We start from the raw sequence: 25,071 nt of genomic DNA on the forward strand, positions 1-25,071 counted from the left end.
TACCTAGGTAGGTAGGTACCAAGGTACCTAAGGTAGGTACCAAGGTACCTAAGGTAGGTACCGCGGGTACTACGTAGGTAGGTAGGTATTACTCCGTACGTAATGAGGAGTCCTCTAGCGCAGCAGAATGGTGACCAAATCTCCTGGGTAGGTAGGTAGTTTATCCGGGAAAGTGCACCGGACGAAGCAAGAGCCCCCTCTTAAGCAGGTTGTTCTTCATCTCGACTGCCCGTCGTCTGCGTATTTGTATAACGCCAAGGCCCCTTCTGTCCCTTGTACAATGGGCGTGTGGCTCCGCGCGCAGAAACGGGCGCATCGTCTCACGTCCTTACATACCCTAATTAGTACACTCTCCATTCATCCCGCATCCCGTGTTTTCGTGTCAACGTCAGCTGCCCTCCTGCCAACTGCCAAAGTCTACTGGTGCCCCGCGTCTTAACCTCATGCCGGTCTGAAAGTCAAGGCCGACGACTTCACCCCATTGTTAGACCCTCGGTGTCAAAATTAGATCGGTTTGGAGGTCGGATTGCTCCTCTGACCAGACGGAAGTCGAGGGTCCTTTGGCCAGACGACACGCGGGCGATACGAAACCATTGGTAGCGATCGAATGAGACGCGCGTGATCGCATTAAAAACACACAGACACACACACAGCAAACCGCCGCGGCGCTCCATGGTACGATGGACTGGACAAGCTGGCATGATGACTTGGATGTTGTTGTTCTAGCGACCATCGGGGCATACGCTGCATGTTGCTTCATGCAATACATATGCATTATCATGACGGGCGTTGCAAATGGTTGGCGAGGACCGATTCCGCCAGAAGCATGCCCAGTCGGCGGTGACCCGGGTAATCACCTCGCGAAGCGCCTTTCGTTTGTCGCGAAGGGTGTGGCCGGCCGGTCTGCGACGGCGACCCGGGCCAGTCAACATCGAACACGAAAAAAAAGTAGCTGCTGGTTGGTGGAAAGTTGCGCATGAAGACGTTGGCCGCTTTGTGTCAGCGACTGCGGCTCGCCAACCACGGCCTATGCCTCATCAACACGTGAGGCACCCGAGACCAATCAAGCATACGCCGACAAGGTGGAAGGGAAACACACGAGATGGTGAAGACGAGAGTGCAGGACGAGCCGGCTGACAACCCGCCCTTCCGCTGTTCCTACTGCTCGGCGGCTGCGGTACGGATACATAATACAACACAAACACAGTACAGTGAGTGCCAGCCGGCCCGCTTGTTGTCAGTGCTTTCCCCCCTCCCCGTAAGTCGGGCTGGGGTTGATGGGATAGTGAGGCGGCAGCATCGATCCTGCCACGAAGAATGTTGATTCATGCGCATCAAATTATCTGTTCAAGATCGCGCCATGACTTCGATGATGCTCGAGACGCCTACTGGAACAGGAAGACTCTCACGTCTGTGCGAAAGGGGGAAAGGGATGGACCAGGGGCGTTGTTGGGAACGAGGCCAACATTTCTTGATGGGATGGGACGGGACGAGCAGCAGCTTCGACGCATGGTGCGGATGGTGGTCAAGATGAAGGTTCGGGGATAGCAGGCACGAGGTGGCTGCGAGTCAACAAACCGGACAGCACCCCCCCTTTCTATTCCTCGAGCCTGCGTCTTCCGGGTTGCTCTTATGGTCTGCACGGATGTGTTGTCGCTGCAGCCATGATCCCTCCAGCTGCCACGGCCACCCGGTTCTGCGCACCGCGATAGGCCCGGGACGTCGTGTTTGCATCCACCCGGGACCCAACTCAAAGGTCAGGAAAATCAAGGAAAAGGACCAGTCACTTACAACGTCGCTCGAAACGGGCCTATGAATTGCGTAGGGAGAATGAGGCCAGCTGGCTAGCGCCATGTAGGTTCGAGTCCTGGCACCTGCGGCCTCTGTGACGGCCGATAGCACGGCGCATACGACGACACACGACGTCGCGGCATATCCTGTTTCCACGGCTCCTGAATGAATTCATTCGAACAGGACCCTCCAGGGAGTCCGGGAGCCCGGGGGCTTTGGTCAACGGCTGAACACAGCACGGCGCAGAGAAATGAGAGAGTGGCCTGGCTCGAAATGAGTGGTGGACGAAGCGGAAAGCCGACAACAAATATTGATTGTGATAGCCCTGGTCTGGCACGCACACAATTGCCGCCCTGTCCTGCAGAACCAAGGACGCCCATTGCTTCCGAGCAGGGGTTTGCTGCCAGCTAGCAGAGTAGCAGAGCAGGGGACCACGCACGACTACGTGGTAGGAGTCTCCACCTGCCATCCTCCCTTTCCCCCCCTTCGCAGACGGACCTCATCTCGTTCGTTGGTATCCTTGGAATGGTAAGCCCAGGCTTCGCTTCGTCCTGCAACATTAAAACCCGCTGACCCCCCCTCTCCCTGCCCAACGTCTCACTCTCTTCTTTTTCTCTCAGCCCAACCCGCAAGCTACGATACATTCCTGCCCAACTCTTCTGCCTTTCTGCATTGCTGATCATCCCGGCAACCCAACCCTCGCCGACTTTTTCTATTCTTCTACCCGCCAGCATCCCTCCCAGCCAGCCCTCTTTTTTTTTCTCCCCCATCAGCCCTACTGAGAAGCTCAAAGAAGGTCTTCACAGCTTGCCACACCCAAGGATCATCCTACTCGACACCAAACTCGACACATTCCATAGGAACGTTGCAAACAAGTCATCCCGCTGTGTTTGCTCCTCTCCTTGGTCTCTACCACGACACGACTCAGCCGAGTTGATCAAATTTGCCCTGGACTTGCATGAACACACAATCCAAGGAATCAATGACTGCCCTTGTTGTTGCACGCCCGGATATGCCTGGCTACAATTCTATTGACCTGGACGACGTCCACACACCTTCTAGGTATTGTCTTTTCTTTCTATGTTCCCAGGGTGGTCCATTTTTTCCCCCCGAGTCATGTATTGAGCACATCATGTTTTGCTGTTTCTTCTCGAGTCTACCAACCAGATCTTTCCGGCCGAGGAGGCCTTGATACCACAGGACAACGACCCAGGGACTTCAATCCAGGATTTCTGCCGGACTTTTTTTCATTCCAGGATACTTTCCCCTAGGACCCTTGCACAAGAGGAGCATTTTCATCCCGCTGGAGACAGGAGACCGTAGAGCAGAGGGTTTCCCCTCTTGCCGTCGCACCAGACCGGTCACAAAAGAAATTTGATATCACTTCTCACCACGGTGAGTATTGCCCGACCATGAGCAATTCCGAGACAAGCAACAACTTGAACTTCCACTGGATATTTTACTCGACCCTGGATTTATTTTTTTTGCCGGACTTAATTACCTTTGGATGAACCACATGGATTTTATCACCCTGGACATTGGCCGTCTCCCAAGACGGGGAGGCTGCCCAGCCTCGCTTATGGATGGACTCTACCATGGATACCTCTCTCTCCGCCTGGACACTTCTCCCCAGTTATAGCTTTATTTCAAGCTCCACACTGGTTGTCTGGCACTGGCTTCCGGATCAAGGCTCGTCGCGCCTGCGCGTGTCGGCCTCTGTTCATGACGTGGATTTCCGTTTGCTTCGATTCTACAACCTCGGCTTGAGGGACCTGGATTTTCTACAGGACATCAGCTTTCAACAACAGGAGGGGATTCCTGTGTGTTCTGATGGTTTCAACATGGCGGCAACTTCAAACCTGGATTTAACCGACCCAAGGAGAATCTTGACGAACCGTGGGATCATCATCAATTTGACGACAAGCGGAACCATCATATGTCCAGATCGACCATGACATGGTCCACTATCTGGAGTCTTCTGTGCTGCCAAACATGTTTCGACACTGCCTTGACCCTACTTGGCCGCCGCCCAGAACTTTCATTTGTCTTGTCCCTGGAACGCCCTGGACCTACCACCTGAACGCCTCATCCCGGAACCGTCTCCCTGGCCTGATCTACTGGATCTGTGCTTGCCTGGTCTGTCAACTCGTAACCCCGAACCTTTGCAGGTAAAGCAACGACCGCTAACTGTGCTACAGGAACAAAGTTGTGCCAGGCTTGATTGCTTTTTGTTTTTTGTTTGCGTTGCATATATGAATAGTGGAGAAACAGCACACTAACCCCCGTCTCAGCGATTACAGCTTCTTCCAAGCCGGAATGGTTCCCACAGGAATGTTTTCCTTTTCTTCTCAAACAGGACCATCGGACCCCTTGAGTGGTTCGTGGGAAACGACAGGAGAAGGTGCACAGAACTTTCAAGACTTCTCAGACAATGGATCTACCCACCCGGGAGACTCCGAGGACTTTTCTTTCCAAGTTGATGGTCACATCACGCCCCGAGGACAGGGCCAAGCCACCGAGGACATGCAGAGCAAGTGGGCTACTGCCGCTCCCACCACAACCGTGGTGCCTTCTGGCGGCGAGTCGATGCGAAGAGGGACTTCGCGCAGCTCGACCGGAAGCCGCAAGCACAGAATTTCCAAGGTCACATCTCCCAAGACCCGCCCCAGATTGACTTCTGCGGCGTCGTCTAAAGTATCTGCCCAGCTGTCCTCCATGGACATCACAGGTAATGCCGTCATCTTCAACGGACCCCAACACAGCGCCCAAATGATGGACGTGAACCCCTACTTCCTGGACGCGGACACGAGCGCCGTCTCGTCGCAATGGTTTAACTCGATGGAGCTCGGCATGGTCCCCGACGGTATCCCGTCTGGCGACCTGAACATGCACGTTGTGCCTGCTCAGATGCAGCTGGACCCTGACTCGAGCCTGTGTGCTCACTCTCCTTCAGCCTCGTGGAACTCTTTCAGCCCCGCGGAGTCTCACCTGTCATCGCCCGCCGGGAGCACTGAGGACTCGTGGCTGTCTGCCCCACTCATGTCCTCGCCCTCTCACTCGGAGCACGTCTCCCCCATTATCCAAAGCCAGTCTCCAAGGTACGTTCCTCAGATCAGCTGCTCTAGCCTAGAGTCAGCCTCTGACTCGACACTTCTATACAGCGCCCAAGGAAAGTTCATGGGAGACGAACTCAACGGAAGTGTCCTCACCATCGTCGGCGATGCCGCTCTGCCCCCTGCTTTCCCCAGCCGCCGGCCTACCAACGAGGGTGACTCCGCACGGGACCACCCCCTGTACAAGAACGCGACCCCGCAAGCCGATGGCTTGTTCCACTGCCCGTGGGAAGGAGAATCCAGCTGTAACCACAAGCCCGAGAAGCTCAAGTGCAACTACGAGTGAGTCGACTGTTTGGTCATTTTGCCATCCCCGCCCACGCGACTAACCGCCTTTTCCCCTTTAACAGCAAGTTCGTGGACTCCCACCTGAAGCCCTACCGCTGCAAGATTGATTCCTGCGAGAACGCCCGGTTCTCTTCCACCGCATGCCTGCTCCGTCACGAGCGTGAGGCCCACGCCATGCACGGCCACGGCGACAAGCCTTTCCTGTGCTCCTACGAGGGATGCGACCGCGCCATGCATGGCAATGGCTTCCCTCGCCAGTGGAACCTCAAGGATCACATGCGCCGTGTCCACAACGACAACGGAATCCCTGGATCTCCCACCAGCACAAGCAACGGACAGCAGAGCTCCAAGGGCCGCAAGCGCAAGGATGCCCCCAAGGTAGTCGGACCTGTCCCTGCCTCTCGCAAGGTCACTGCCAAGGCCGCTGCCGTGGAGGCCGCTGCCAAGGAGGAGCAGTCTTCCAAGCCTCTCATCGAGGAGTGGATGGCCCACCGCCAGGCGCTCGAGGACATTGTCCGTGGCCTCAACCAACCCGAGGACACCAGGAACGTTCAGCTCATTCAGGACGCCCAAAACCACCTGGCCGCCATGGGCAAGATCGGACACAATCTGAGCCCGTCTCAGCCAATGGATGCCAAGATGTCCTTCCACCAGAACTTCGTCCAGGCCGGATGAGCAGCTCCCTTGGTCCGTCAGAGCCCACAATGCTCTTTTATCAGACGGCAAAAACTGACCTGGGTGATGTTCGCAGAACCCTTCAGTTTCTTTCAACACCAGAATGGTTAACCAGCCCAAGATGCAAGCGCATCGAGCTTGGTTTCCGACAGCAACCTGGTCCTCTAAATTGTGGACGTTGCTAGTCACTAGGAGCAATCACACCACCGCGAGGGACTCGCGTGTGTTCCAGAACATCTTTGTCTCCAACGGATGAACCGCCGCAAGGCCCAAGGACGTAATCCCGCAAGCCGCCCGGCTCAGTTCACATGCGGGATAGGAAGCAAGCCATGGACACACCATCAGGAGACTCGTGAGCCATGAGGTGTACTCCAATAAGGGCCGAGCCGCGGCCAGAGGAAGGAAGGGGAAGAATGCCGGTCAACATGGCGAGGCACGTTTGATTTTTGTGATTTATTTTTTTGGGCAACATTGCGGGATGTATTAGAAGAGGGTACATACATGTAAGAGCTCACGCTCGACACAACAGAACTTGTATTTTGTTTTGGGAAGGAAGCCCTCACAGAACGAGGCCCAGCCACGAAATATAGTGGCGAGTTACACAGACTCGAGGATGGAACAACAGCAACTTGGAGATTTTGTACTTTGATTTGAAAGCATACAAGGAGATGGAGTAGCTATGGAGAGCGAGAGTTGAAAAAAAAGAAAAAAAGAAAAAAAACTAAAAACTGAAAAGAATTGGAAAAACTCCGGTGCTGAGCTTTGAGGTCCCCTTTGGGAACTAACTATACCCTTACTGATTTGTCGAATCTAGCTTGTTACTACTGCTAACCATAGTAGCCAGGGGTGTTTATCCCATCCGTGAAATGGCCTATAGCCCCAAGTACGTGGCCATGATTCCTCCGGCCAGCGACGGCAGCACCGCTACACACGTCAACATGATGAAACGAAGGGTGGGAAGAGGGGCGGGAAGAGAGGAGGGAAGAGGGAAGAGGGAAGAAGGGGGGTTGGGGTAGAGGTTCAAAAGGCAAAATGAGCGAGCTTCTCAGGCGGTCGCGATGGGATGAAAAATCTTGGTGGTGAGGTTTAAGTGAGGCTGGCCGCCCCCCGCCCCTTCTCCCCCTTCCAGATGAGAGAGGGTACAAGGCTGATCCCTGGCGTTTGCCCAAAGTTGGTGGGCTGCCATGGCAGAACCCTAGATACCGGCCGAACTCTCGCGTTCTCGACTTTGCAGCGCGTGTGTGTGTGTGTGTGTGGTTCTCAGCTTGGCTATTGACATGGGAAAGAGGAGGGGAGTCGTGGCTATTCTCTCTCTCTCTCTCTCTCTCTCTCTCTCTCTCTCTCTCTCTCGACGAGGACGCCATCCATTCTATGTTCGGGTTAAGTTAAGAGGCTTCTCGGCACGGCCAACTTATACGACGAAGCTCGGGTGGCAAGACGTAGGGGAGGGGAGAGCTCTGCTGCGGTGCGCCGCTGCCATCGACAACAAGGCCAGGGTTCCGAATCGCGGCAGGGGGGGGGGGGCGCACAGTCAGAAGAAGGGACGGAGACGAAGAAGAAAAAGCAAAAGCTAAGGGACAAGAGTCAGGAGATGGCGAACTCTCTTGTTTTCGTGGAAGGGACACAGAGGGAAGGAGGTGAGAAGGACCAAGTTATGGCAGAGTTTTTGAAAACTCGGAAACCAAACCCCCCCCCCCCTGGCAGGAAAGGTCCAAATGTTTGAGCGGAAGACTACCGGTACGAGGTTCTTTTTCAAGAACCGGTATGTTCTGCCAACACCCTGCGGAAGGTTGGCTTTGCTGTAAACCGACAGGCCTACCTGGGGACGCGCCAAATGACTCTCCTCCCCCCTCTTGGGAGATGCGGTAAAGCAAGACCCGGTCTGACTTGTAATAGTAATAGCGGACCCCCCCCCCCCCCCCCCCCCCCTTTTGCCTCTCGTTGGTGATTTACAGTTCGTTATTAGACCCCGAGGGGCAATAGATGAGATCAGATTACCTGGTAGGTACTCGCTAACAACGACCTCCCATGGGCTTTTGGGGTCCATCTGATGTCGACGTCTAGCCTGCGCGGGCATTTTTCTCTTTTCTTTTAGGGAATGGTCGGACACGCCCGCCCCAGTTACTCGTCCCCCCGCACAGAAGAAAAAGAAAAGAAAAAGGAGGAAGAAGAAGGAGGAGGAGGAGGAGGCATGAAGCGCGATCATCGGCATAGTGTGGAGTTTCGGCTAAGCCCTCTTTCACTGGGAAGGACAGAAGGAGAAGGGAGAGAAAAGAAAGAGAGACTCCAGATCGAAGCGGCTGCACACGCCCGCCCGCGATGGCTTGATTAATGAACCACGTGGCGAGCGGGCTGATGACGTTCGGATTCGGATCTGCTCTGAAGAGTGGTACGATCGGCCCTTTTATTCCTCTTCTTTTTTTACATCGTGTTGTGTGTGTGTGTGTTTATACTTTGAACCCCCCCGCGGCCTCGCGCTGCTGGCCCGATTCAGCTCAACGCCGGGGAGGCAACGAGCGGGCCGGTCGCTCGTCCTGCGTCGACAGTGAAGCCGCCTTGGCTTGGCCGCCGCATTTACTGTCGATTGCGTCGCATGGTGCGTGTCTCCTCGTTGCAGAGGAATCAAGTCTGCCAGTTCACTGGTGCCTGGAAGTTTTACCTGTCTGCCTCCCCCCTGCCGAACTGCCGCCGCCGGCCGATGACCTCGAGGGGCTAGAAGTTGATGTGCTGACAGTGTGGTCGGCAGAAGGGACGACAGACACCATCTCATGCGCTTGCCAGCCACCAGGTGAGAGCGGTGTGCCCTGGTGCGATTCTCTGTCGTTTCCCACTGTCTCTGTTGTTTGAAACGGACGACGACGGAACAAAGTTTGAGCCACCAAACATGCCTTCGTCCAACATCCGTACGACTCGGCAGAGGCGGGAGAGTTCAGGGCGATCGGGATGCCTACAGCTCGGATTTCCGAGGGGCGAGCAGGATGTACAGATGGGAGGGCGGGCGCCGAGATAAGCACTTCGGACCAGGGAAGCTTCCTCTTCTTCGAGGATGAACAGTCTGCATTAGTTACTGGTCGTGAACGTCATTGCTTAAGATTCGGGTTCGGCTCCCGCGCAGGTTCCTGGAAACTACAAAAGTATATATATAAAAAAGAATTGGCCGAAAGAGTAAGTAATATGCAAGGGACTGACCGCTGCTAGTGGCGTATCATATGTCCTCCTTCTCTCTGTCTCTTTTCTCCTCCCCTCCCTGCAGGAAGCTACCCCCCGCAAAAGCTATGCTATGCCTCTTACCCTCCCGTTTATGTTTGTAAATAACATACTTTTTCTTGTTTCCGTTTCAGTCAACCTCTGAACGTGCTCACCGACACAGACTTGCCGTGTTTTCTCAGTGGCTCGGGCACCGCGGAGTAGCTATGCCGCACGTGGGGACTGTAGGCCCTCTCTTCATCGAGCTCGCGGATGCTGTGGCGGTATACGCTCTCAATGTCGTCTAGAATATGGCTGTAGCGGCTGCTCTCGCCTGCGGTGGTGTTGGTGTTGCGGCTTTCGGATCTGGTTGTTCTCGAGCCGTAGATGCTGAGCCGGTGCTGACTCGACGGGTCCGAGCTGCAGCGGGCATGGAGAGCCCTTGGCCGGCTGAAATTGCTCGCTGGTGGGCGCCAGGCTCTGTCTGTCTGTTCCGTTATTCGACCACCGGGGGCGCGCGTCCTGTCGGCCGGCCCCAAGCTAGATTCGTCGAGTTGGATGTTGATGGTGTAAACCGAGTCATACTTCGCCACGGCCGGCAGAGGTTTGTTAAGCGTTGCCTCGCTAAAACGTTTCGTCGCGGGGGATTTCCATTCTGCCGGAAAGGCTGCGGGCTCCCCTACAACAGACTCGTTCGAGGCCCGACTGGTAAAAGCGGAAGCCTTGGTAATCGGTTCTGTGAGTGCGGCGCTGCCGCGGCCACTGAACCTCGACCTGCGAGCCGTGCCCAACAGCTTCGGAACGTATTTGTTGAAGAAGGGTTTGGTGGCGGGGATGCTGGTACATATGATGCCGAGGAAAAGCTCGATACAGGCTACCAGCCAGTAGAGCCAGGCATGCCACGAAGTATCCGGCGTTGTGGTCATAACAATGGTAAAATACGTCCGCGTTGCGCCAGCGGCAGTGGCGATGAAGCCGGCACCGAACAAGAGGTTGACAATGATCGTTTGCCTCGGGGTAAGCTTGCCGGCATAGACGACGCGTACGATGACGAGTGGCAGTAGAACCACCAAGAAGTCGGTAGCAGTGTTGATGATGCTTGCGGTCACGAGGTGCGTGCCCTCGTTGATACAGTTCTGTGGCTTGAGCGAGAGCGTCCAGTAGAGCTGCAGGGGCCTTTTGTTGTTAGTCAAGGAGGGGTCAGAGGCGTCAGAGATAGACTCACCGGCACTGCAGCATCGATACCAGCATGAAGACGATACAGTTGACCGAGATGATGATTTGGAGTGTCATGACTAATATCCTCAACTTGTTTGAAGCCGCGCAGGCGATCCGGTACACCAGAGCAAGCATCGAGAGCTTGGTGAAACTGGTAGCCAGGTCGAACAAGATCTGGCTTGCGAGACCGATTTGGCGCGACCCCGTACGCATCCCCGGGGGCGTATCCCATACATGACGACCCCAGCCAAGCTTCTGCAAGGCGACCACCCCGAGGACCACGAACCCTATGGCTGGTATGGAGGCCAGGATAATAAGGATGTCATCCCAGCCGAAGCCATTGCTGATGTATCGACGCGTGTAGATCCGAATCGCTAGGAGGACTGTGGTAATGCCCAGGAGGGAGAGGGCGACGATCTGGTTGACCGGGCCTCTAGTTTCGGGGTTGTCGTAATTCGGTGGTGGCCAACTGAGGATGACTTCAACCGGCGGAGCTCTCATGTCGTCGATGGTGTGGACATGTTGCAGGCACGAGATTCGGCAAAGGGCGCGGCAAAGCAGAGGCGCCGGGCAAGTTTGGGGATTCTCTGCTCCTTATTCTTTTCCCTTCACGTCGACAGAGCTGGTCCGGGTACGCGGTAGACGAATAATGGGCGGAATGGGCGAATGGCAGAAGGGCAAATGGGAAGCTTTCACTGTTGGCGCCCGTGCTTGAGCCAAACCATTAGACGAAGGAAAGGAAAAAGCATATATTGAGCTTGCGAGATCAGCGCAACGATGTGTGCCCTGGCCCAATATATCCTTTTCCTCTCCATGGTGTCGTTGTCCTAACCCTGGCACCGGGCTGCGGGGTGACTGGTGTGATGGCGAGTCGTTCTCACGGCCGCACTGACAGCTTGTACTGGGGTCGTAGTAGAGAACCGGTGTTGCCGTGTCATCTCGTCCCTTCTTGGCCAATGGACCACCACCCGGGACCACTACGGGTGTAGTGCTGAAAAGAGAAGAACGGTGGGTGTTGCGACGTTGACCCAAGGCTACCTTGGACCAAGTTGCGCGTCCGTATGAATGGAGTCGACCGATTAGGCAAGCAAGCAGATTTCGCGCCTTTCTTCATTGGGTATGCCAATGCTGCGACATCGTTGCGTTTACTCCACAAGACCGGTTGTTGGCGAGAACCGGTTCCAGCCCTGTTGTCGTTTGACCTCGCGACTGGGGGAGCCGTACCTTTGGCGGGTCGAGGAGGCTCAAGTTGCAGACCCAACTCTAAATGACCGGGATCGGTTGTTGCTATCGAGATGAAAACCAATAGTATCTCCCAATACAGAGTACGGCTGTGCGATGAGCAGCCTCCCCCCCCGGTCTTGGCTGTGGGAGACGTCAGGCCTCCTTCACCCGTGATGGCGCATGTTATGCATGGCGTTTGCCATCATGAGGGTGATAGAGCAAGGGGTGAGCAGGGATCCGACGATTTGCTGGCCGGAAACGACTTGTATTTGACAGCAAGCCGCAGTCGGGAGGATCGCTCCGTCCCCCTTGGCAGGGAAGGGTTGCAATAGCGGTGGTGGTGATGGTAGCGGTGGTGGTAGCGAAGGTGGTGGTGGTGCCGTTGGCAATGGTGATGGGCGGTCAAGGTTGTACTTGGTAGCGCACACCACCACGACTTAATGACATGTCTTCCCGCTTGAAGATCCCAGAGGAGGATGTTTGGAGCTTGGCGGGACGCACGGATCCTCAGTTGCAGCGACGCATTGACAGTTGAACGAGGGAAGTTCAAACAGGACATGTCAGAAGACGTTGAATAACAGGGGGTCATTTTGGGTGCTTCTCTCGTATCCCCTGTTTCGACACCCTTGTAAGAGTAGTAGAGAACCCTATAGACGGGGTCTAGACGGGGTCATCGTATGTGGGCCAAGTCCACAAGAGACATTTATGACAGCCTCGCCCTCTCTTCTACGTCTTGGCCTTGAAGGGTGTGGTTCCCATCACCTCGGGTATAGACGTTCCATTGCGAATAGCCGTTAGATATCTCCGTGTCTAACGAACGGTATACACCAGGTTCACTGTGTTATTGGCGGTGAAGGAGAGAACGGTCCGAGTGGCGTATGGTGACGTGAGGCTTTGAAGTTGGCAGAGGGTTTTCGGAAGCATTTTGCCAGTCCGGCGTTTGCGCTTTCGAATCATCTTCCATCTTCCTAATCCGCCACCCTCTCTCTCCTTCAATATTGGTCATCGTAGAAACGACGACTGCTATGGGGAACCTTGGAGCTGCCTGCTTGGTGTTACCCGTCCAAGTTGGTAGTTGCCACAGATCAGCCCGCACAGTAATCGCAGCCCGAAAAGTGACGCCAGACGCCGGCAGCCCCTACGATGATTGTATGACCCCAGCTGCTATTTCCAATCTCTTTTCGAACCACATGCCGGCGGGCAGGTGTTTGGACTGACACAAGTCGACCGGGGTCTAGTCACCCATGGGCGCGCAGCTCGGTCCCGCTGTTCTTTCCAATGCGGTCCCTCTTTACTACTAGATCGCACTGATACACGGTCATACTCTTAACACAGTCGGATGTTATTAGAAGAACCTCTGCGGGAGCCCAGCCCAGCTCTCTCCTCGTTCTTCCGCACCACGATCTGCTTTTTGGCTCCGTCCAGCAGAGATACGATTGGCCCATGGAATCAAGACCCCACTGGTGTCCGGACTGCCTTGAGCTGCGCCCCCCGGACGAGGGACACCCGTTGCCCCCGCCCCTCTTTGACTGGCTAGGTTAATCGTCAACTCATATAGCGACGCCCGACATACATTAGATTCATAGACTTGCCTGCATACCATTCATCAGTTGCGATGCATACTCGATGAAGTGACAGGGACAGAAACATAGCGTTCTTCTAGAAAGGCCAGACGTCTCGTGTGGCAGACGACGTGGTGTACTGGGCGTGTTTCACACGATTCTTCGATGGTCGATAGCGCGATATGCAGAAGAAACATTCGGATGGAGTTGCGATCACAATCATACTCGAAGCCCCCGTCCTATGAAGAGACCTCCACATCTTGCATACTGTGTCGTCCAAGACTCCTTTGCCTCGGTGGCCTCATGATACGCCCAAGAACCGTCATCCGCCCCCTAGGGGCCATCACTTTGCCTTGTCTTTGCCGGGTAGTTCCGGTTTCCAGGTCTTTCGTTCCTGTGGAGTTATATTCCTTGGCGACTTCGGACTTGCTTGGTCGGACTGCGTCTCCACGAGCATGGTATCGTCGTGACACAGCCAAGGGCCAGCGGAGGAAAGCTACTGCCAGAAGAGACAGAGGTGGGAGGTGCTGGTGTCAGATCCGAGAGGCGGCCAGTGCGCATCGCAGTTGGCATGAGTTTCGTCGTCTCTTCTTTCAGCAAACCCCGTCACGTCAAATGCTCGTTCGGCCTGTCCAGTGTAAGTCCACAACGCCTGTCTATTTTTGACATGGAACGGCAGACCACGGGCTGTATGCTGCAGTTAGACGCGGGGCGTTGGCACATCTGGAATGCCAGGCTCGCAAGCAAACTGCAGTCGAATCCGAACCTGTTTCACAATTTGTGGTTTCGCAGAGCCGCGACCCAACGGCCCAGGCCTAGCACGATGCCCCTACCAGCGCGACTCGGGGAAAGTCGAGCACTGTCAACAATGTGAGCCGGCCCGGCCCACGTTGGGGATGCCGCTCACAAAAGGAGAGTAATCACTCGGCAGCAGCCCCCGAATATGGTGACCCGTGCGCTGCCCTGCGAAGACTGAGGGGTTGCAAGATTGCCGATCGTCAACCTCTGGTGATACCATCCATGGCAAGCGTGGGAGTCAGACGCGACCCTGCACTTGCTAATCTCCTCGGTGATCCGAGTCGTGGTTGGCCCGGAGGGGTTTTGAGACAGCACCATCATAGCTTGCTTCCTTCTTGATGCCCGGAGTGAACACGATACCCACTTGTCCTGGGACGCGCTTGTCTGGTGGTGACTCAGAACTGCAAGCACGCCGGCAATGGGAGCTGTGGCATTAAATGACAGCTTTCGTCTTTCGCATCGGAGGTAAGATCAAAGCAAGTCTCTACGTGCGACGACGGCATCTTGATTGTCGAAACCGTGGAAATATGACGGTTGAGCCCCTCACGCCCGTCATGGAGGGTTGCCGACACGGCAGACGAGACTGGCACAGTACTTACTCGGGGTCTCGGTATCAAACAAAATCTTCACTTGTTGAACTACTTGTTAGTATACCATCTGCAACCGAGAAAACGCTGCTTCCCCGGATTTACCGAGCTTTGATGGGGGCTGGCAACCAAGATAGCCGTGGAATCGGGAGAAACAGGGTTCCAACTGACCGAGTCCGTTGCCACATGCCGTCGAACTTGATAGAGGCATCTTCAAACAGAGTCAAGGTATCTCGAGTCGACCAAGTTCGGCTGTGAACTCTGGCACTTGGGGCACTTGACTGGCTTTGTGAGAAAAGTAAGTCTCGCATTGGTTTCTTCACGGTTGGCGAGGAGGTTCAACACCTCACTGTGCGTGCCCGAGTAAAGCCTCATGCTAACTACTCTCGGGTGAGTTGTGTGCTGCTGTCTGCCAATCACTCATACCTACATAAAGAGACGATAGCGGACATCCGATTGGGTCGTCAAATAAGAAACTCGGCCCTCGGGTGCCAAAGGAAGTGCAACCGTCGTACTGGGCGCCGGGGAGGAAACTGTTGAGGGGCGCTGGTTGTTGGAGGATGGTCTCAGCCCACAGCACACTGCACTCTGCAGACTTCCATCCCACCGTCAGGTGAGCGAAGCTCGACTGCTAGCTTCTAGGTAGGTACCTACCTACTCAAGTACCTAGGTAGGTTGAGTGGCGGGGCAGACCCCGGATCCCCACCGGAACTACTGATTATGTGCTGTAAACTGGTGTTTTTGGCGTGCTAGCGGCGGTACCGGCTGCTGCCCCTCCTGCTGCCCCTCCATGAGACGAGCCCACCTCGCGCTGGAGCTTTTGACGTGACCCAACCCTGAGGTCTTTTCACCACCTACTTGGCACGATCGAGCTACCACTTCCAAACCCTTCCTGCGTCATTTTATGTCCAGCCTTGATCTGATATTTTCCTCCCGACAGTCACCCAGACGTCTCACGCTCCAACAAACCCCCTTGAACCACCAGACACTACCAATTGCCCAACATGGCTCGCAAGTTCTTCGTCGGCGGCAACTTCAAGATGTAGGTCTTCTCCCAATGGCGGGGTACTGCCATCTCTGCACCTCCGAAGAGAGGGGATGTGAACATGGAAGCCGGCCAAAACACAATAGACTGACGCACTGTGTCTTCAACATCACAGGAACGGGTCCATCTCGTCCATCAAGGAGATTGTCCAGAATCTGAACAATGCCAACCTTGACCCCAACACTGGTACGTGCAAGCCCTTCAAATGCTGGCTCACCGGGGGTGCAACTTGGCTGACGCTCACTCCGCAGAGGTCGTCGTTTCCCCCCCTGCCATCTACCTCCAGCTCGTCCGCGACTCTCTCCGCAAGGACGTCGAGGTTGCCGCCCAGAACGTCTTCGACAAGCCCAACGGTGCTTTCACCGGCGAGATCAGCGTCTCTCAGCTGAAGGACCTCAACATCAACTGGGCTATCCTCGGCCACTCGGAGCGCCGCACCATCCTTCGCGAGTCCGACGAGGTTGTTGCCTCCAAGACCAAGTACGCCACCGAGAACGGTGTTGGCGCCATCTGGTGCTGCGGCGAGAGCCTCGAGGAGCGTGAGGCCGGCACCACCGTTGACGTTGTCAGCAAGCAGCTGGCCGCCCTCAAGGCCGTCATCTCCGACTGGTCCAAGATCGTCATTGCCTACGAGCCCATCTGGGCTATTGGCACCGGCAAGGTCGCCACCAACGACCAGGCCCAGGAGGTCCACGCCGCCATCCGTGCCTGGCTCAAGAAGGAGGTCAGCGATAAGGTTGCTGACGAGACCCGCATCCTGTACGGCGGCAGTGTCAACGAGAAGAACTGCAAGGACCTTGCCAAGGAGAAGGACATTGACGGCTTCTTGGTTGGCGGTGCCTCCCTGAAGCCTGGCTGTGAGTGTTTCCCATCTTTCCATCTTGAGCGGGCAGCTGACAGTCTCCAGTCGTCGACATCGTCAACGCCAAGCAGTAAACGTGGATGATTACATACTTGATGATGATGACTTTAAAACTCTGGCTGAAATGGGCCTGGAGCAACCCAAGGTAACCTCAGTTAAGAAGAGTACTCCGTAGCGCCCAAAGGGCGCGGAGAAGAACAAAAGGACATTATACCCCTACCACATGCATGACGGAGACCCCGTGAATGTTGAGATTTTAATTCGAGCGCTTTTTGGAGGGGATCCTCTTCCCATCCTGCTAGTTGTTCGTATGATACAAGCATCCAAGATGCCGTCTTCTCCTATACACGCCTTGCTCTGTTCGTAATTTTACACGTTTCCCAAATCGAAGGCGCCCGCGTCCCCTTGTATTTATACAGTCATGCCCTTTCCGTGGTAAGGACTCCAGATGCCCCTGACACTAGGGTTAATGCTCGTCACCGGCTTGTTCACCCTCTTGACCTTCTCTCCGCTGGCGTCGCGCAGCAATTCCGCCTTCTTCAGGATCTCGAGGGGCTCCATGTTCCGCACGCATATGGCCTTTTCGCGGCCGTTGATGTAGTGGCCAACGATGATGGGGTGCTTCGAAGGACGGGGGGAGACATTGAACTCGATCTGAGGGTTGGCGGCAGCAAACTTGGGGAGCTGCGACTTGATAAAACCTCTGGGAAAAGTGTCAGCAGAGATTCCAGCCGCTGGTGCTCAGGACCTGCATACTTCATTCCCTTGGAGCTGCCAGCCCAGTCGCAGTAGTGGATGTCCATCTTCCTGCATTGCAGGATGAAGGCGCCGAGGCCATTCTGTGAGATTGTCAGCGAGGGACCCAAGTAGTTCTGTGAGTAAAAGTTCTCACACGGCCGGTAGACACCGTCTTAAGTGCCTTGATCGTCATGGTATCCTGCTTGGCGTACAGAATCCAATTGATGGAATGGGTCACGAGAAGCTCCTGTTCAGGGACGGGCGGGAAATTTCTTAGCGCGAAAATGCAAGATATTCCGGCCGCCGGCACCCAAGCTGAGGTGGCAGCATGGGCTCGGTACGTACCTCCGCACCAGGACTGGGTCGGCTGAACCACGGTTGATTGGACCAACGACGTTGGCTGCGCCAGGCTGAACCACAAACTTTCCCAAGCTCTCTCGTGTCAATTTCCGGATCGACGCGACGCTACGCCTCCTTCTCAAGCTTCATCCCACTGCGCTCGATTGATGTATTGCTAGTCAACAGACTTTCCGCATCTCATCCGAGCAGCCGACTGCCACATCCGGGGCTTGAAAAAGTTACCCCCTCGCGATGACGGACAAGCTCCCCCCTAACCTGCTGGCGCTCTTCGCGCCACGCCCTCCGCTGCGATGGGTTCCGCCTCCCGACCATGCGCCCGAGTCGCGACGAACCCTACCAGTCTCTGGCGTCGCCGAGTTCCTCCCCGCGCTCCAACATTACAAGGAAACGGACGAATACAAGCCGACTGAGAGTTGGCTGCAGATGCGCGACCGCAAGAAGCTCGAAAAACAGGCCGCCGTTGAGAGGCTGAAGACTGAGGGGCCGAAGAACTGTCCGTTTCCCAATTTGCCGGCCATCGAGGAATCTTTGCTAACCCTCTCGTCATCCAGTCAAGCCACACGAAGATCCAAATATCCGTGGCGACGCTTTCAAGACCCTGATCGTTGCGCGACTCTCGTACGAGGCCAACGAACAGGACCTCGAGAGGGAGTTTGGGCGATTCGGCCCCATTGAGCGCGTATGGGTCCCATGCCCCCTTTATGCTTGCCGGTCCACCACTAACACATGAACAGATTCGCATCATCACTGACACTCATGCACATGAGAAGCCCAGAAAGAAGAAGAAGCCCCACCGCGGCTACGCCTTCGTCGTATTTGAACGAGAAAAAGACATGAGAGGTAATACCGCCGAACCCACCCCTTTGCGACGAGACATAGCTTGTCCGCCAGTCCTCCCCCCCATCAGGCGCGAGGCCCTCAGGCTTGCCCGCGCTCTGCTTTATACACCGAGATCTGTGGCCCTCAAGATTGCCCGTCTCAAAGTCATGTTTTCTTCTCTCTCTTTACTCAACCATGATGCAAAGGTATGATATTGCTAAGGTTTTACTGACACACGCGCCTTGGCGCACTGGTGAGTAGCTGCTCTAGATGCCTGCGATGGTATTCGAATCAAGGACCGACGGATCAAGGTAGACGTCGAGCGAGGCCGCACCGTCAAGGGCTGGGTGCCCCGTAGATTTGGCGGCGGTCTTGGCGGCAGAGGCTACACCAAGGCTCTTCCGGCTAGACCAATGGGCGGCGGACCTGGTGGCAACTTTGGCGGCGGTTTCCGAGGAGGCTTTCGTGGCGGCTTCGAGGGAGGACGTGGCCGCGGAGGCTTCAGGGGAGGGTTTGGCGGCGGCCGCGGAGGTTTCCGTGGAGGCGGCGACTTTGGCGGCCGAGGTGGTGACCGTGGCCCCAACGGATACGGCGCACCCAGAGATGCCCCCTCAGGACCTGGTCGCGGCCTCGGAGGTGACCGTGGTGACCGAGGCGACCGCAGCTTCTCCGGCGGTGGGTATGACCGTGGTGGCCGCTCATTTGACGACAGATCCGGCGGTGGCTTCCGTGATGGAGGTCGTCACGGCGACCGTGGCGACCGGGATCGCGATGGCGGCCGCAGAACTGGAAGCAACATGGAGCCGATCAGACCCAGAGGAGAAGGTGGGTATCGCGGTGACCGAGGCGACAGAGAAGACCGGGACCGCGGACGCGACAGGGACAGGGACTTTGACCGACCTCGCGACGATGACAGCAGGAAACGTGGCTACGAAGGCGGCGGCTACGAAGACCCCAGGAAGTTGCGTCGTTACTGACGAGACACGTAGTGTCTTGCGGTGGGTGGCAAGTCGCTCGTCTCATCTCTTTGTTTATTTTCTTCTTCCCCTTCTCTATCGAGGGTAAGCAGAAGGTGTCGGGCGCAATATTCCTCCAGTACCTCCATATTCGGATCAAGACAAGTCAAACCCATGCCACTGGGCAAGTATATTCAACGCAAACCAAAACCAGGCGCGTCGGTATCCCACAGCATACAAGCATTTCGCACTTCACCAAAATGCCTTGAACGTCTGCAGCAGTTGGTTCCAAGGTAACCTTTTTACTCGCGTTTGCGGCATCGGCCCGGATCCAAGGACCAGACGACGAATCGACTCAACACACTACTGGACAGGTAAGGTCAGAGGTAAGGGACTCCGTGCCTACTGACCTGGAGCTTAGTAAGGAGACGCGGAAAAGGAACAAAAAAAAAAAAAGGGCATGTACCACGTTTTTTTCTTCGTTTTTTTCACTTGTATCAATAGGTGAGGACCTCTTCTCGTTTCTCTACGCAGACAAGGTCGTACGGTAGCTTTCTCCTTGCTTCATATCATCGGAGAGCACACAGCCTGCCCGCTCCGAATTCCTTACGTATAGAAAAAGCTTTGCCTTCCCACCGAGAGGGACTTTTGTGTTCCTGTGTATACCTATGTGCGTGTGTGTGTGAAAGGGCAGGCGAGAGGAAGAGATGGAAAAAAAAAAGTGATAAATATTTGGTCCCTCGACGCATGGCCGAAAAATCGTCTCTCTAAACAAACCGCCCGGAACGCCGTGAGTTGTTTTTTTTTAGAATCCACCCTCGCAAATCCATGATGGTATCGGCCTACGTGACAGAAAGCAATCATCAAGTCTAGAAGCTTTTCTTTCTTTCTTTCCCCTTTCGTGTCTCTCTCTCTGGTCATTCAGTGCTTCCGACAGCTTTAGTCGCTCTCGTCTTCGACGCCGTCCATGGCGTTGGGGTTCACCTCCGTCACCTTTCCTGAAGAGGCGCTCCAGTATCTGCGGATGGGGGTAAAAAAAAAGAAAGTTAGCCATGGTATTCTTCGGGGCAAGAATAAACGGGAAGAGTATTAATAAACATATAAAGACGTACGCCAGAACCTGGACCTTGAACTCGCTCAGGCAGATGCCAAACAGCTTCAGCAGCCTCGTCTGCCGGCTGTCGAGGACGTCGCCCTCGCGGCAGACGACGTAGCCCTCGCCGCCGCCCTCGGCGTCGCCGAGGCAGACGCGGCCCTTGACCATGCGCGTGGGCATGCCGAGACGGCGCAGCTCGGGCTCGATGCTGTGCTCCATGGGCACGTCGTGCTCGGCGGGGACCTCGCCGCCCGTGGCGTAGACGACGCCGGCGGGGACGGTGAAGCCGCGGGTCGCGACGGTGCCGGCGCGCGCGAAGTCGACGGGGGAGACGCCGTCAAAGTAGGAGAGAATCGCGGCCGGGTCGCGGTTGGTGAAGAGGAGGCCGACGGTGCCGGCGAGGAAGGGGGTCAGGCGGTCGATGCCGTCGGCGACGGCCGAGGAGGGGTCCTGGCCGAGGGCCTTGGCCATGAGTTTTGTCTTGCCGAAGAAGAGTCTGTGTGGGTGGTGCGCGCGCGCGCGCGCCTCTGTTAGCCTGTTGTACATTGCGGTTCCTGCCGGGAAGGGGGAGGGCCTTCGGCGTCCCTGGGGTGTTCCTTTTTGCACGACGGCGGGAGACTGGGGACGGAAGACAACGAACCTGCAGTCGTTGAGCTCGTGGCGGACCTCCTTGAGGTAGTTGTTGCGCATGTTGTTGACGCTGAAGACGAAGCAGTGCTGGTATTCCGGGACCGTTTCGCGGATGTTGGCGAAGAGCTTGTCCTTTTGCTCGCGCGTCTTCTTGTTCACCTGGGTCAGGTTGACCACTCTGTTGCGCTTCGACTTGGGCATCTTGGCGGCTGCGAGTGACGGGACGTCTGTGTGCTGGGTATCTCGAAACAAGAAAAAAAGAGAGAAAAAAAAAGAAGATAAAGATGAGGAATTGAGTATCAAACTAAATGCACTGTTTACGACTTCGGATCGTAAGGGGGGCCGGTTGGTTCGCGAATTCGAGGGTCGACTGCGAGTTAAAGAGGCTGCTCGGGGAATCTTTCTGGCCGACCGCCTTTGGCACAAAATTTCCCAAAATTTTGGCAGACCCCGACCCAGGCGCACCGCTACAGAGGGGACCGCCGCAACTTTTTTCGAACCCCGCAATGCGCTAGGTGGAACGATATTCCGCAGGGCCCCGCCTGTCTAGCAGGGGTCCTGACCGAGCTCACCGACGCTGTACGCAGTGCCCCCCGTATCACGCTCATGCTGAATATGCATCGAAGACTGTATGTGTGTTCCGTTACGGGCGCATGGTACGACTATATTCCTCGAGCCGCGTCAAAGTATTAGGGACCACATCACTCTGCACCGCTGAGTAACCCAGGTCCTGGGCCTCGCCTGAATGGCGATGCTCACGAGATTGGCAAAGTTGACTCCGTAGTTCCCATTATTCTCAACGCCCATATTCCGGTTTTTGTTCATCCGGAACCCATTTCATTATGCTCATGTACATCGACCTTTTCCGACATGCAGTTCGATACCGCCCCTTGTCCGACGCCTGTCTAACTCTACTGGCACCTCTCTGTCTACGCCAGGTAAGTGTAGGTGTTGCCCTCGCGCTCGAGGTAATCTTTGTCAATCAAGCTGTTTGGCGGTTAGCGACGTTCAGGCTCTCGCGTCTCACCGCGGGACAACTTACTTCTCAATCTCCTTCTTGATCTGCGCCGCATCAACCGCCCCGCGGTTCTTGGTCAAGTTGATAACCTCGGCCACCAGCTCGCCGTGGCTCATCTCCTTCCTGCTCTTCATGATTCTCACAATGGCCGCCTGTGTCTCGAACCGCCTATCCTGCGCGATGCGTTCGTGCGTCGCCTTGTTCTCTTCCTTGGTCTCCTTAAGCTGGATTTGGTTGATCTTGACCCGGATCTTTGGATGCACAAACGCCTTGTTGATCGTAAACGTGTCTGTTGGGTTGACGTCTTTACCCTTGGGGTGCTTCGTCAACACGCGGAACTGGCCGCATGCGAGTGACTGCAGCGTCCGGACCAGTTCCCCGCCCTGGAGATTCGTGGAGTGCGCGATCTGCTCATAGGTGAGAAAGCCCTCGAGACCGACCTCGTTGAAGAGAATGAGGACGATCGCCTGGTATGCGCTGACGAGAAGCTCCTTCGTACCTTTGGGGAATTTTGCCTTGACCGTGCAGTGCGCCAGAGCGTGTTTCCAATTCAAGAGCCGGCCGGTGTGCTTATTCTTATAGTATTGATCGAAGCGCTCAATCTGTTTGGCCACATCGTCTGGCAGGTGTACCTTGACATCGGGATACGTTGGCCAAGCAGCAGCCGAGAGGATCATTACCGAGAGGTCGACAGGGGCTCTGTCAACGCCGGTGCCTTCGGACCATTGCTTGTACGTTTCCATCTCCTCTTTGGCCACCTCGACGTCCTTGAACATCTGCTCCAAGTTATGAGTAAAGTTCATACCGCACTCCTCCCTGAGCTTTCTGAGCATGTTTCGTTCGGCGTCCTGACTGGCACTCCTGCCCATGAGCAGACGACGGGCCAGGTCCTTCTTGTAAAACGCCTCAAATGCGTCCTTGCCCTGGATGAAGCGGAAAAGCTCGAGAGCCTGGTCGAGCTGCCGGTCCAGCTCCGCGTCTTCGTCTCCGGTGCTGGCCAACCCGCTCTGCTCTGCCGCAGCTCGGTCTTTGTTGTCCGAAAGCATCACTTTCGGCAGAGCCTTGATGCCACCTCGAAGCAGCATGTCGACGTACTTTGCAATCATCTCTCCGACCTTGGATGTCCCCGAGCTCCATGTCGCCGCGATGCTGCGGTCGTTCATAAAATCGCCAAATGCATTCCTGAGATCGTTAACGAAGTCCGGGTCGCCCCCGTACGCGTCCCGTACGATGAGCCCTAGAGATCTCTTGAGCTCGAGGAGTCTTTGCACCATCTCATCGCCTCGTTCTTTGTCGGCAACGATGATTGCGCCTGTTTTCCGGATGTATGCGCTCCAAGGTTCCTTCAGTTTCTTCTGGATACCCGAGAGCCGCAGCAAATCGTAGAGCGCCTTCATCGAATCCACCTCGTAGTCGGAGAGAAGCTTGGAAAGGCTCTCAACATTGAGGAGCTTGTCGGAATAATTCTTGACCAATATGCCGTGCGCCGCATCGAGCAACTGTTTCTTCGTCGTCGAGTCCAGGTTGTACTCGTTGCAGCGGTAGTCCTCTCTCTTCAGGAGACTTTCGCATGCCGAAATGTACTCCTTGAGACTCGATGCGCTTCTCTCCTCTGCGAAATCTTCAAAGTAGTGCTCTGACATTTCGATGAACCGGTATTCAAAGTATTTGGTGTAGATGTTGAAGACGTGAAGCATCATGATGGAATCCTTTAGTAATGCAGCATCAAATCGCTCGTCTCCGAGTCGGTCATAGGAGATCAGGTCGTATATGCCCCGCAGTGCCCTGCCACCGGGCGACTGGCCATTGGGGTCATCTCGAGACGGAAACACCATTCTCTTGAACTGAGAAATGGCCATGTCGTTGATGGAAGGGTAGCTTTTCTCCTTAAGGAGGAAAGTACGATCCATATAGCTGAAGGTAGACCGTATCGTCATCTGTTCACAGGCTCGTTAGTTCCGAGGCGTCAGTCGGGGGAACGCCGACTCAACTCACGATTTGACTGTTCCAAACCCGCCAATGCTGGAGGACACTTCGCAACATGTCGACGTCTGTGTTGCCGCCGCGGAACTTGATCGATCGAAGGACACCATGGGCCAGGTGTTCCTCGCATTTTCGCCGCAGTATCTCATAAAGCTCCAACTCGTGGTCCTGGCCACGCCTGCAGATATCCTCGACAGCCCGATATAGTCTCTCCAAGGGCAATCGCGGCCTGCCCCCGTTGAAAATGTCCTGCAGAGCATCAACCAGCTCCTGGTTAGTCCTTTTGTAGTACTGCTCTAGCTGCTCGTTCCGGGCCGCGGGCCGCAGGTTCTTGATCACCAGCTTCTTGGCGCCCGTGTACGGCCGGTACGAGTTGGACTGCGTGAGGTCAATGACCTCGGGGAGTTTCCCCTTCATTTTGGTCGACATGGCGGAATGAGAGGGAGAAGAATCGTCGGCGCCGAACTTGAACCGCTTCGGACTCGGTCTGGTTGACTGTTGCTGGTGCGGGGCGAGAGTGCTGGAGCGCGAGACGTCGGAATCCACGCGGGGTCTTCGTCGCGGAGGGCTGTCCGTGTCGTTGACTAGAGCTACTGTTCCACCTGTCCTTCCCGTCGCCCGCGTTGGCAAAGCTCCCTCGACTACGGGGGGTGAATTCGACGGCATGGACCGGGTGGCCCTGCAACAACTTCTGTCCAAGCTGCTACAGATCTATGCGCTCTTGTTGAAAATGGTCAGGAGGAGGGCAGACCGGCGGCTAGTATTGCGGGCGTTTGGTCAATTTACGTGCATGCAAGTCGTCGGGTGGTTGCAGAACGGCTGTTGGCAGGATGTTGGGAACCCGAGTACAGAAGTCGTTGTCATGGGAAAGTTGTCGCGGAGTTAAACGCGGAGCTACGAATGCCATGAACAAATCACCACTAGGTCGTTCGCATCATCCATTTAGCAGGTCCCCTGCACCGGTTATCTCGCTGACCGAGGATTAGATAAGACTACCGGTAGGACCACCCACCACGGCAACGACCTCGGAGTGAGACGTTTTCTGTTAGAGCAATCTCCCGAGTAGCTGCATTTCGTATGCATGCATGCATGCATATACATATCTGTACGTCCCTGGACTGA

General features: G+C 55.6%; 8 protein-coding genes across 8 annotated transcripts; 4 read left to right on the forward strand and 4 right to left on the reverse strand.

Moving 5' to 3' along the window:
• Positions 1 to 4,107: 4,107 nt before the first annotated feature.
• On the forward strand, positions 4,108 to 5,867 carry LY79DRAFT_505306 (C2H2 transcription factor; the record flags this gene model as incomplete). The annotated part of the gene is made up of 3 exons (XM_060553606.1): positions 4,108 to 4,889; positions 4,953 to 5,186; positions 5,255 to 5,867. 3 exons carry the CDS (start codon positions 4,108 to 4,110, stop codon positions 5,865 to 5,867), a joined length of 1,629 nt encoding a protein of 542 aa, XP_060419822.1.
• Positions 5,868 to 7,796: 1,929 nt separating this feature from the next.
• LY79DRAFT_210948 (uncharacterized protein) lies at positions 7,797 to 8,935 on the forward strand. Its single transcript, XM_060551533.1, has 3 exons — positions 7,797 to 7,868; positions 7,932 to 8,528; positions 8,617 to 8,935. The coding sequence occupies exons 2-3, from the start codon at positions 8,199 to 8,201 to the stop codon at positions 8,875 to 8,877; spliced, it is 591 nt and encodes a 196-aa protein (XP_060419823.1). The 5' UTR covers positions 7,797 to 7,868; positions 7,932 to 8,198; the 3' UTR covers positions 8,878 to 8,935.
• A 273-nt stretch (positions 8,936 to 9,208) lies between these two features.
• On the reverse strand, positions 9,209 to 10,772 carry LY79DRAFT_665681 (uncharacterized protein; the record flags this gene model as incomplete). Its single annotated transcript, XM_060563107.1, has 2 exons — positions 9,209 to 10,229; positions 10,279 to 10,772. 2 exons carry the CDS (start codon positions 10,770 to 10,772, stop codon positions 9,209 to 9,211), a joined length of 1,515 nt encoding a protein of 504 aa, XP_060419824.1.
• A 4,513-nt stretch (positions 10,773 to 15,285) lies between these two features.
• Positions 15,286 to 16,591, forward strand: LY79DRAFT_537209 (triosephosphate isomerase). The gene is made up of 4 exons (XM_060556654.1): positions 15,286 to 15,484; positions 15,603 to 15,673; positions 15,739 to 16,344; positions 16,395 to 16,591. Exons 1-4 carry the CDS (start codon positions 15,447 to 15,449, stop codon positions 16,421 to 16,423), a joined length of 744 nt encoding a protein of 247 aa, XP_060419825.1. The 5' UTR covers positions 15,286 to 15,446; the 3' UTR covers positions 16,424 to 16,591.
• Positions 16,592 to 17,356, reverse strand: LY79DRAFT_537213 (thioredoxin-like protein). The gene is made up of 3 exons (XM_060556655.1): positions 17,242 to 17,356; positions 17,106 to 17,188; positions 16,592 to 17,052 (listed from the first exon to the last, which is right to left on the reverse strand). The coding sequence occupies exons 1-3, from the start codon at positions 17,278 to 17,280 to the stop codon at positions 16,761 to 16,763; spliced, it is 414 nt and encodes a 137-aa protein (XP_060419826.1). The 5' UTR covers positions 17,281 to 17,356; the 3' UTR covers positions 16,592 to 16,760.
• Positions 17,357 to 17,568: 212 nt separating this feature from the next.
• LY79DRAFT_211005 (U1 small nuclear ribonucleoprotein of 70kDa MW N terminal-domain-containing protein) lies at positions 17,569 to 19,635 on the forward strand. The gene is made up of 4 exons (XM_060551534.1): positions 17,569 to 17,940; positions 17,999 to 18,126; positions 18,182 to 18,287; positions 18,528 to 19,635. The coding sequence occupies exons 1-4, from the start codon at positions 17,679 to 17,681 to the stop codon at positions 19,241 to 19,243; spliced, it is 1,212 nt and encodes a 403-aa protein (XP_060419827.1). The 5' UTR covers positions 17,569 to 17,678; the 3' UTR covers positions 19,244 to 19,635.
• A 526-nt stretch (positions 19,636 to 20,161) lies between these two features.
• LY79DRAFT_575696 (ribosomal protein L10) lies at positions 20,162 to 21,149 on the reverse strand (the record flags this gene model as incomplete). Its single annotated transcript, XM_060559726.1, has 3 exons — positions 20,162 to 20,240; positions 20,335 to 20,814; positions 20,959 to 21,149. 3 exons carry the CDS (start codon positions 21,147 to 21,149, stop codon positions 20,162 to 20,164), a joined length of 750 nt encoding a protein of 249 aa, XP_060419828.1.
• A 418-nt stretch (positions 21,150 to 21,567) lies between these two features.
• LY79DRAFT_537219 (Cullin family protein) lies at positions 21,568 to 24,873 on the reverse strand. The gene is made up of 3 exons (XM_060556656.1): positions 23,962 to 24,873; positions 21,991 to 23,903; positions 21,568 to 21,935 (listed from the first exon to the last, which is right to left on the reverse strand). Exons 1-3 carry the CDS (start codon positions 24,613 to 24,615, stop codon positions 21,878 to 21,880), a joined length of 2,625 nt encoding a protein of 874 aa, XP_060419829.1. The 5' UTR covers positions 24,616 to 24,873; the 3' UTR covers positions 21,568 to 21,877.
• Between the last annotated feature and the right edge of the window lie 198 nt (positions 24,874 to 25,071).

Source organism: Colletotrichum navitas (genome assembly GCF_030913465.1).
Source record: "Colletotrichum navitas strain CBS 125086 chromosome Unknown LY79scaffold_3, whole genome shotgun sequence".
Classification (NCBI taxonomy): Eukaryota; Fungi; Ascomycota; class Sordariomycetes; order Glomerellales; family Glomerellaceae; genus Colletotrichum; species Colletotrichum navitas.

Bases quoted from the DNA above. Each gene is read 5' to 3' on its own strand.
- LY79DRAFT_210948 (XM_060551533.1), top strand. From the start codon at position 8,199: ATGAACCACGTGGCGAGCGGGCTGATGACGTTCGGATTCGGATCTGCT. The intron at 8,529-8,616 runs GTCTGCCTCCCC...GGTCGGCAGAAG, and splicing joins GGTGCCTGGAAGTTTTACCT to GGACGACAGACACCATCTCA.
- LY79DRAFT_537213 (XM_060556655.1), bottom strand. From the start codon at position 17,280: ATGACGATCAAGGCACTTAAGACGGTGTCTACCGGCCGT. The intron at 17,189-17,241 runs GTGAGAACTTTT...ACAATCTCACAG, and splicing joins AGACGGTGTCTACCGGCCGT to AATGGCCTCGGCGCCTTCAT. The intron at 17,053-17,105 runs GTATGCAGGTCC...CACTTTTCCCAG, and splicing joins GGCAGCTCCAAGGGAATGAA to AGGTTTTATCAAGTCGCAGC.
- LY79DRAFT_211005 (XM_060551534.1), top strand. From the start codon at position 17,679: ATGACGGACAAGCTCCCCCCTAACCTGCTGGCGCTCTTCGCGCCACGC. The intron at 17,941-17,998 runs GTCCGTTTCCCA...CTCGTCATCCAG, and splicing joins GACTGAGGGGCCGAAGAACT to TCAAGCCACACGAAGATCCA. The intron at 18,288-18,527 runs GTAATACCGCCG...ACTGGTGAGTAG, and splicing joins ACGAGAAAAAGACATGAGAG to CTGCTCTAGATGCCTGCGAT.
- LY79DRAFT_537209 (XM_060556654.1), top strand. From the start codon at position 15,447: ATGGCTCGCAAGTTCTTCGTCGGCGGCAACTTCAAGAT. The intron at 15,485-15,602 runs GTAGGTCTTCTC...TCAACATCACAG, and splicing joins GTCGGCGGCAACTTCAAGAT to GAACGGGTCCATCTCGTCCA. The intron at 16,345-16,394 runs GTGAGTGTTTCC...GACAGTCTCCAG, and splicing joins TGCCTCCCTGAAGCCTGGCT to TCGTCGACATCGTCAACGCC.
- LY79DRAFT_537219 (XM_060556656.1), bottom strand. From the start codon at position 24,615: ATGCCGTCGAATTCACCCCCCGTAGTCGAGGGAGCTTTGCCAACGCGG. The intron at 23,904-23,961 runs GTGAGTTGAGTC...GCCTGTGAACAG, and splicing joins GGGTTTGGAACAGTCAAATC to ATGACGATACGGTCTACCTT. The intron at 21,936-21,990 runs GTAAGTTGTCCC...ACCGCCAAACAG, and splicing joins ATCAAGAAGGAGATTGAGAA to CTTGATTGACAAAGATTACC.